General features: G+C 38.4%; 1 protein-coding gene across 1 annotated transcript; it reads left to right on the top strand.

The window, feature by feature from the left end:
* Positions 1–254: 254 nt before the first annotated feature.
* Positions 255–8,910, top strand: LOC149147264 (serine carboxypeptidase-like 46). Its single transcript, XM_089438046.1, has 9 exons — positions 255–345; positions 522–617; positions 758–850; positions 6,878–6,963; positions 7,444–7,740; positions 7,863–7,987; positions 8,250–8,342; positions 8,428–8,545; positions 8,629–8,910. The coding sequence occupies exons 1-9, from the start codon at positions 270–272 to the stop codon at positions 8,812–8,814; spliced, it is 1,170 nt and encodes a 389-aa protein (XP_089294172.1). The 5' UTR covers positions 255–269; the 3' UTR covers positions 8,815–8,910.
* Positions 8,911–9,379: the final 469 nt, after the last annotated feature.

Genomic DNA, 9,379 nt, shown 5'->3' with positions numbered 1-9,379 from the left:
ATGATGCAAGGGGATGATATAAAATCATGCAAATGTAACTACTACTATTTTATGTAAGTTGTTTTTCCTTATTGAAAAAAGTTTAAGACATTGCCGAAATTTGAATTGAATATGGATATGGAGGACAATGCAGGGCTTGGATGCTCATCACTTGGGTATGGAGCATGGTCCTTATTGAAAAGTTTAAGACATTGCCGAAATTTGAATTGAATATGGATATGGAGGACAATGCAGGGCCTGGATGCTCATCACTTGGGTATGGAGCATTCATGGAGCATGGTCCTTTTAAACTCGGCGGATACAATGGCCAACTTTTGTTGAGAAATAAGTACTCTTGGAATACAGGTAACAACTCTGTTTTTTCTTGGATTGATTAGCAATAATTTCCATGACTTGAAGGCTCAAACATAACTAGAAGCTAACTATATACCATGACATTTACCATGTGCAATGCCTTGAAACATAACTAGAAGCTAACTATATACCATGACATTTACCATGTGCAATTTTATTGATGACAGAAACAAACATGCTATATCTAGAGAGCCCAGTTGGTGTGGGGTTTTCTTATTCCAACACTAGTTCAGACTACCAGTATTATAACGATGCAATGACTGGTATGTTATTTGTTATCCATATTTCTTTCCTTTTGATTGCTGCAATGAAATATGTTCTTAGATTGATGATCATGGCGACTGTAGTTTTTGGGCAATATTGAATAAGATTATAACTGAACAACAAGTGTCGACTAATGCAGCTGAAGACAACCTGTCTTTCCTTTTGAATTGGTTTGAGAAATTTCCGGAATACAGAGGTGTAGATTTTTACATAACAGGGGAGAGTTATGGAGGTATGACCTAGCGTTATCTTTTAACATATGTGTAGATTATGCTCACTTGTTCTTGTTGGAGATCAGATGCACAGCGGAAACAAAATAAACAGCAGACAATCATGCACATAAAGACACAAGAATTTAACGTGGTTCACCCAACCAATCTGGGCTACGTCCACACAACATAGGCATCGGCAATCTTATTAATCAAACAGGAGATTACATAATGAAATCCACACAAAACTTTCACCCTCATAGTAAACAATCCGAATGGTTGCCTGTTAAATAGCAAAGAGAATCTAACCACTTCATTAACTCACTCACATCAAATATAGGAGGCATTAATCATCTCCCAACAACCTGGAGCTAATCTAGGAACTGAATTTCTATTGTTGTCACCTACAGAGATTTTTGCCTATTTTACTCCAAACAGAAAATCTCAACAATCTCCACCTTGACAACAATTAGCCTGATGCCTTGTTATTATTATTTTATCTTTTCTGCAAGCCAAGAGAAGCCAAACACCAGCGTAGCTTCTCTAACAAAACTGGTTTCGTGAACATGTCTGCACAATTCTCCTTTGTATGCACCTTTTCAAGAGAGACTCCCCTTTCAGTGATAACCTGCCTTACAAAATGGTACTTGATCGGTATATGCTTTGATTTACTATGATAGGCTGGATTCTTAGCCAAATGTATTGCACTTTGACTGTCACAAAATAACTTGATGCTGTCCTGCAACCTACCAAATTCACCAAACAAACCTTTCAACCAAATTGCTTCTTTGCAAGCATGAGAAGCAACAATGTATTCTGCTTCAGTAGTGGATAACGCGACAATGTTCTGTAGCTTTGACATCCAACTTATAGCTCCACCTGCAAGAGTAAAGACATACCCTGAAGTTGACCTTCTCTTATCCAAATCACCTGCAAAATCGGAATCAACATATCCGCAAACAAATTCACTACTCTTATTGTAAGTGATACAACTACTTGTGCCTCTCAAATACCGAAGCACCCATTTCACTGCTGACCAGTGTTCTTTACTCGGATTTGCCATGTACCTGCTGACAACCCCAACTGCATGTGAAATATCTGGTCGCGTACACACCATCGCATACATCAAACATCCTACTACATTGGCATATGGAATTCGAGACATATAATCCTTTTCTTCATCTGTATTAGGACATAAACTGGAAGAAAGCTTAAAATGGGAAGCTAAAGGGACTGAAACAGGCTTCACATTATTCATACCAAACCTCAAAAGTATTTTCTCAATATACTTTTGTTGTGATAGCCATAGCTTACCATTGCTCCTGTCTCTGAAAATTTCCATGCCCAAAATCTGTCTTGCTGCTCCTAGATCTTTCATATCAAATGTCCTTGCCATCTGAGCCTTCAACCTGTTGATTTCTTCTATGCTTTTGCTTGCTAAAAGCATATCGTCAACATACAATACCAAGATAATGAATATGCCATTATTCAACTGTTTAAAATAAACACAATGATCATATTCACTTCTAACATATTTCTTACTCAACATGAAATAATCAAACTTCTTATACCACTGCCGAGGCGACTGCTTCAGGCCATATAATGACTTCTTGAGCCTGCAGACAAATTTCTCATTGCGATGGTGAACAAACCCTTCCGGTTGTTCCATATATATTTCCTCATCTAAGTCACCATGTAGAAATGCAGTCTTAACATCTAACTGCTGCAACTCTAAATCAAGCAAAGCCACTAATGCTAACACAATTCTAATTGAAACAATTTTAACCACTGGTGAAAAAATCTCATGAAAGTCAATACCGGATTTCTGAGAAAACCCTTTTGCAACTAGTCGTGCTTTGTACCTGTCTTCCGTATCATTCACACCCCGTTTCAGCTTGAAAACCCATTTACACCCCATAGTTTTCCTGCCTTTCGGAAGCTCAACCAGATCCCATGTACCATTCTTACTTAAGGCCATCATTTCGTCCTTCATGGCTGCTTTCCACTTGTCACTATTTGAACCTTCTACAGCTTCCTGATAACACAAAGGTTCATCATCATTAGCGATCAAAGCAACTGAAGTAACATGATCATCATACCTTCTCGGAGGGCGTTTGATCCTTGTAGACCTCCTTAAGAATGTTTCTGGTGCTTCCACAATTGGCTGTCTATCATCTGTAGGAACTTCTTCATGATCACCATCTGAGACCTGTTCATGACTTCCATCTGAACCCTGTTCATAATCTGATTCTGAAACCTGTTCATGACTAGAATCTGAACTATGGTCGTTATGACTATCATTAGAAATTCTGTCAAACTGAATGTGCTGGAAATCAAATACATCATCCTGTTTCAATCTACTATCTACATCTAACTGTACCAGAGAGGATTCATTAAACTTTACATCTCTGTTGATGATGATTTTGCGGGTAGTAGGATCCCACAATCTATAGCCCTTTGTTCCATCACCATACCCAACAAAGACATACCTTTTCGATTTCGGATCTAATTTAGTTCGCTGATGTTTAGGCACTAGAGCATATGCATCACAACCAAACACTCTGAGTTTAGAATAGTCACAAGGGTGTCCTTTCCATACCTCTTGCGGAACCTTGCAGCCTATCGCCGTTGATGGAGATCGGTTGATCACATAACAAGCTGTTGCCACTGCTTCTGTCCACAACTCCTTTTGCAACCCGGCGTTACTCAACATACACCTTGCTCTCTCTAGAAGAGTCCTGTTCATGCGTTCAGCAACTCCATTCTGCTGAGGAGTATAAACCGTGGTCTTATGTCTCTCGATCCCTGCATCCTTGCAATAGCTGTCAAAATCCTTGGAGGAAAATTCACCACCATTGTCAGTTCTTAAACATTTAATAGTTCTACCAGTGTTGTTTTCTACCAATGCTCTAAACTGCTTGAAAACTGTAAAAACATCAGACTTCCGTTTCATCATGTAGACCCACTCTTTTCTAGAAAAATCATCAATAAACGATACAAAATATGACGAGCCACCATATGACGTTGTAGGGGCTGGACCCCAAACATCTGAATGGATATAATCAAGTATGCCTTTACTAGTATGTTTGCCTGTTTTAAACTTTTGCTTACTTTGTTTACCAAACAGACAATGTTTACAGAAATCTAACTTTCCAGATCTTATATTAGGAAGTAACTTGCGGTCAGCCAAAATTTTCAACCCTCGTTCGCTCATATGGCCCAACCTTTGATGCCATAGGCGAATGGAACTACTGTCCTGTTCAGACACCGACACATGATCTGACCCAGTTCTACCTTCTAATTGAAAAAGATTTCCTACCTTCTTAGCCTTCATCACTAGTAAAATACCTTTATAGATTTTCATAACTCCACCTTGAATTACAGTTTTATATCCATTCGTATCTAGTGCTCCTAATGAAATTAGATTTTTTCTTAGATCTGGTACATGTCTCACATCAGTTAACAATTTGGTTGTGCCATCTAACATTTGCAGTTGTATACTTCCTATTCCAACAATACTGCAAGTGACATCATTACCCATGTACACGACTCCATCATCAACTGATCTATATGTCTTAAACCAATCTTTATGAATACACATGTGGTTAGATGCCCCGGAATCTAACAACCAATGTTGATCATGTTTTGAAACATTAACAGATAATACCTCATCACTCATACCTGAACCAGATACTGAACCTGTATCTGTGGTGTTGGCTTCCTTCTTTTCTGTTGAAGAGCCTTCTTTAGCAGCCTGCTTTCGCTTCCAACAATCCTTTTTAAGATGTCCAGCCTTGCCACAATGCCAGCACTTCACCTTTGTCTTCTTTCCTTTGGACTTTGAACGAGAGTCGCTATGCTTTCCCCCGGAGTGTCTCTCTCTTGAGCGACCTCTGGCCATCATTACCTCTGACGTAGTGGTGTCTGCATTCGACCTCTTCCTCGTCTCCTCAGACAACAAGGCTCCAACAACATCGTCAAACTCAAGAATGTCTGCTGTACTAAAGCTTATGGAAGTAACAAAGTGATCCCAGGATTTGGGAAATGAACACAATAGAGTTATTGCCTTATCCTCTGAATCAAATTTCACATCTAGACTGTCTAATTGCACCAGTAAGGTATAAAAAACATTCAGGTGATCAACAATCGAGGTACCTTCTTTCATCCGCAAACCATAAAGCTGCCGTTTTAGGAGAATCCGATTTGTCAAGGATTTCGTCATATACAGCTTCTCCAACTTCGTCCACAAACCAGCTGCAGTCTTCTCTGACACGATGTTAAATAAAACATCATTAGCCAAACACAACTGAATTCCGCTCAAGGATCTGCCATCCAATTCATTCCACTCATCATCTGTCACGGGGGAAGGCAGTTTGGACCTGCCCAACAATGCCTTTTCCACGCCCTGTTGTACCAGCAGATCATGCATCTTTACCTTCCAGATCTCGAAATTATTTTTGCCATTAAATTTCTCGATTTCGAACCGGGCACTTTGAGTTTTCGCCATTTGTATCAACAAAAAACACAATAATCTCCAATATCCAACTTTAAATACCAGCAATAAAAAAAAACTGCCTATGCCTTTCTGCCTTTGCCTTAAAAAAAAACTGCCCTTTGCACTGATATTACTTTGATGTCTTTAATTTTTTTTTTATATCTGAAATCTTTACCAATTCAACGATCTTTAAATACCATATGAATAAAGAATAAGTTCAAATGAGTTCCATCTCTGCTCATGTCTTGACCATATAATTGAGACTTCATAGTGTTCCTGGTATTTATAAGATATTCCATGAAAACTGAGTTGAAAGAAAACAAGATTAACTACCAGCACGCTTAGTTGATAGAAGCAAACAATAAAATGTCACCGGCCCTGAATTTATTTACAGCATACATATAACTCGCTGCGCAATGTATATCCGGCGAAATAAAAAATAAATAACAATCTCCACGCAGGTTATAACATATCCACGCTGCTCCGTTATGGGGTGTTACTTCATCGTTTAATGCTTCCACAGCAAAAGTTTTTATATATCTATTTAAAAAATCACTGTTTCTGATAAAAAGAAATGTTTTTCTTATTTACGGGAGCTGCAATAAAAAAAACTGAACAGTTGTATCAATCCAACTCAGACCTGTAGCAATACGTTGTTCTCCGCATCGGGAATGGTTTGAAGAGCGCCCACCAGGCACACGAATCCAACGCTGATGGGTTGTTGTGAAACTGCACACTGAAACGATGCTATGGACACCCTCTCGTATCCTTCCTCTGTTGCGATCATATGCTACCGGATCACTATACCAGCAATTCCGCTCCGGTTCACTCCACGCGCATAACAGACTCCATTTGGATCAAGGTCATAACACCTCCACGCGAAAAACTAATGTTTTGTGCCACGCTTCTGCTGTGCAGCTCAGCAATACGCATATAACTGAGACTAAATATTTCACGCTTTGGCTCTCACCACGCAGCGCCTCCAGGCAGCAAATAAATGACCTCTACGCACAGAACCTTCTCAGCTCCAGCGCCTCCACGCCTTAGCGCTCCACCTCCAGCAGTGCTGCTCCTCCAACACGCTCTGATACCAATTGTTGGAGATCAGATGCACAGCGGAAACAAAATAAACAACAGACAATCATGCACATAAAGACACAAGAATTTAACGTGGTTCACCCAACCAATCTGGGCTACGTCCACACAACATAGGCATCGACAATCTTATTAATCAAACAGGAGATTACATAATGAAATCCACACAAAACTCTCACCCTCATAGCAAACAATCCGAATGGTTGCCTGTTAAATAGCAAAGAGAATCTAACCACCTCATTAACTCACTCACATCAAATATAGGAGGCATTAATCATCTCCCAACAACTTGGATCTAATCTAGGAACTGAATTTCTATTGTTGTCACCTACAGATATTTTTGCCTATTTTACTCCAAACAGAAAATCTCAACAGTTCTTTTAAGCTGGTTAAAACTGTTCATGTTGGTTGTTGTGTATCTTGTTTAACACTAACTATGTTGATCGATGTAATCTTGCAGGACACTATTTGCCTCAATTAGCAACTCTTGTGATGGAGCACAACAAAAAGCCCAACATCAAGCCCATTAATCTCAAAGGAATTGTTGTATGTCTATCTTCTTTCACAATCATTTTAGGATTCTACAAATGATGTAGATTTTGATTACCTAAAGCTCATGTGATTATGGCATTCATTACCTACAAAGGGTCAGTCAACCGGGACAACCTTCATAATGAATGTAGCTAATGAAAAGGTTCAAGGCTTTCATTTCTAATCGTGCTATTGGGAAATCTCTATTAAAAATGGGTTTTGCTTTCTCTTTTAAGCTTGCTAGCCTCAACGTCCAGCTTGAAATGTAACTCCATTCCATGTTAGTCTTATAAGGCCTGTACCAAGGGTAAAATCACCAAGGAGATTTGAGTAATATTATGTTGTTGAGAGAATCTGCATTTCATCGTGAAACAATGAGTTCTTGCTCATGGGGATTTTGTTTTTATTGTTGTAATCAAATGTAATCTCTTTGTTTATCTATTAGTGCTCAATCCTTTGTACTGACAATTGCTTTGCCCCTTAAATTGCTTGCAGATGGGCAATCCTTTGTTAGACATAGATATCAACATAAGCAACGATGAATTCTTGTGGTCAAATGGTCTCATCTCAGATGAAACTTACCAACTGACACAGTCTATGTGCAACAATTCCAAAAGGTGGAGGGAAACATATGTTCTTAACAATCTGTCTGAGGATTGCCAATATGTGTTCAGCAAGGTGAAAAGTGAAACTAGAAATATAAATTTGGAAGATGTTTCCTTGGGGTTATGTCTAGATGCTGGAGGATCCGAGGCGACAGGTTCTAGAAAACCAAGGAAATTTCTACATCAAGTAAGTCATTTACTCATCATAAATACAATTTGATTAACCAATATGTGGTGGCATTGATTTCAGCCACTGTTGTTTCAGCTAGACAGAATTCTTCAAGATTGATCTCTGTTGTTTTTTGACAGGTTGAACATACATTCAATAAGATTGACCTGTGCATACACTTCAAAATAAACCAATATCTGAACAAGCAAGAGGTGAAGAAGGCACTTCATGCAAACACTAATCTACATTGGGAAGCCTGCTCTCGGTATGGTATATAGCATTTATATATTTGTTTGGTTTTTTATTTAGGATTATGCATTTTTATTTCATTACTAAGCAATCCAAAATTTATATCAAGAAAGATGCATCATGGGGCCAAAATTCAGTCACAGAGAATCCCCCTCCACTCCCCCTCCCCCACAAGAAAATTAGCATTTCTGCCTTGTGCTACTTAATTTATATTTTTTAAAGTTTAACTATTGAATTCTGATAAATTTTGCAATAGCTAACACTAAAATTGGATTTAGGAAATTCCACTATGATCAAACAAATAGAGGAATCAGTATGATACCAGTCCTCTCTGATCTTCTAAAGGCAGGTCTACGCATTACACTTTACAGGTAAATCGTGCTTTTGAAAGCATTATCAATAACACTAGATTATGTTCCAGCATTGGATTTACTGAAAGTCAAATCAAACCTACAGTGGAGATCAAGATTCAAAGGTGCCATTTACAGCGACAAGAACCATTGTCGAGAACCTGGCCAAGGAGCTTAACTTATACAGAGTCATTTCATATGCCCCTTGGTACAATCACCAACAGGTAAACTCTCATCATTTTTATGTAAAAACTCTGGTTATAAGCAGCATTTATTTAGATAGTGCTGATTAAAATTCAAAATTGAGCACGTGGCAGGATGGACTCAAGCATATGGACATTCAGTGAACGACAAAACTGAGAGTATTTTGACTTACGCAACAGTCAGGGGTGCAGGACACGAGGTTCCATATAGTAAACCATTTGAAGCATTGACTCTATACAGATCTTTCATCAGAGCATTGCCTTTGCCTGCTTCGGGAAATAGCCTCTAGTGCAAAGCCAAATAAACTACTATGTTACTCCTATACAAAAAAACATTTGTACCCTGCTGTAGTGCAATGCCAGATGCATTACTTCATATGTTAATACTGCATTGAATTTGTACAGAGCTTTCAACGTTCATCAAAGGATTGCCTTTGTCTTTTTTCAGGAAATGGCCTCTACTGTAAAGCCAGATACACTACATTATTCTTATACAAGAAATATTTGTACCCTATAGTGCAATGCCAGATGCATTTCATCATATGTTAATCTTTAGCACGCATGATATGAATGAGTTTATGAAGTTATTAATGAAGTTTTTCAATCATCAAAAACCATTTTAATCTTACTCTCTTGTGATTGCATTGCAAATCTCAATACTTATTGGAAATGCGTAAAACAGTTTCTTAAAACATGGAGATATGTGAAACGTTTTCTTTATTAAATTTGCATACATGGAGATTGATGTTTGACCTAGTCCTCTATTAAGAAATTTCTTGTACTTTCCTGGACAAAGTGGGATCAAGGGCCATGTTTTTCCTTAATCCCATACAAAGTAGGGCATGTTCTTTCTTA

Source organism: Pinus tabuliformis, chromosome 9 (assembly GCF_031772625.1).
Source record: "Pinus tabuliformis cultivar Carrire ecotype Pingquan chromosome 9, CPIR1, whole genome shotgun sequence".
Classification (NCBI taxonomy): Eukaryota; Viridiplantae; Streptophyta; class Pinopsida; order Pinales; family Pinaceae; genus Pinus; species Pinus tabuliformis.
This window is presented reverse-complemented; position numbering and strand designations above follow the sequence as displayed.

Bases quoted from the DNA above. Each gene is read 5' to 3' on its own strand.
- LOC149147264 (XM_089438046.1), top strand. From the start codon at position 270: ATGGAGCATGGTCCTTTTAAACTCGGCGGATACAATGGCCAACTTTTG. The intron at 851-6,877 runs GTATGACCTAGC...GTAATCTTGCAG, and splicing joins AACAGGGGAGAGTTATGGAG to GACACTATTTGCCTCAATTA. The intron at 6,964-7,443 runs GTATGTCTATCT...AATTGCTTGCAG, and splicing joins TTAATCTCAAAGGAATTGTT to ATGGGCAATCCTTTGTTAGA.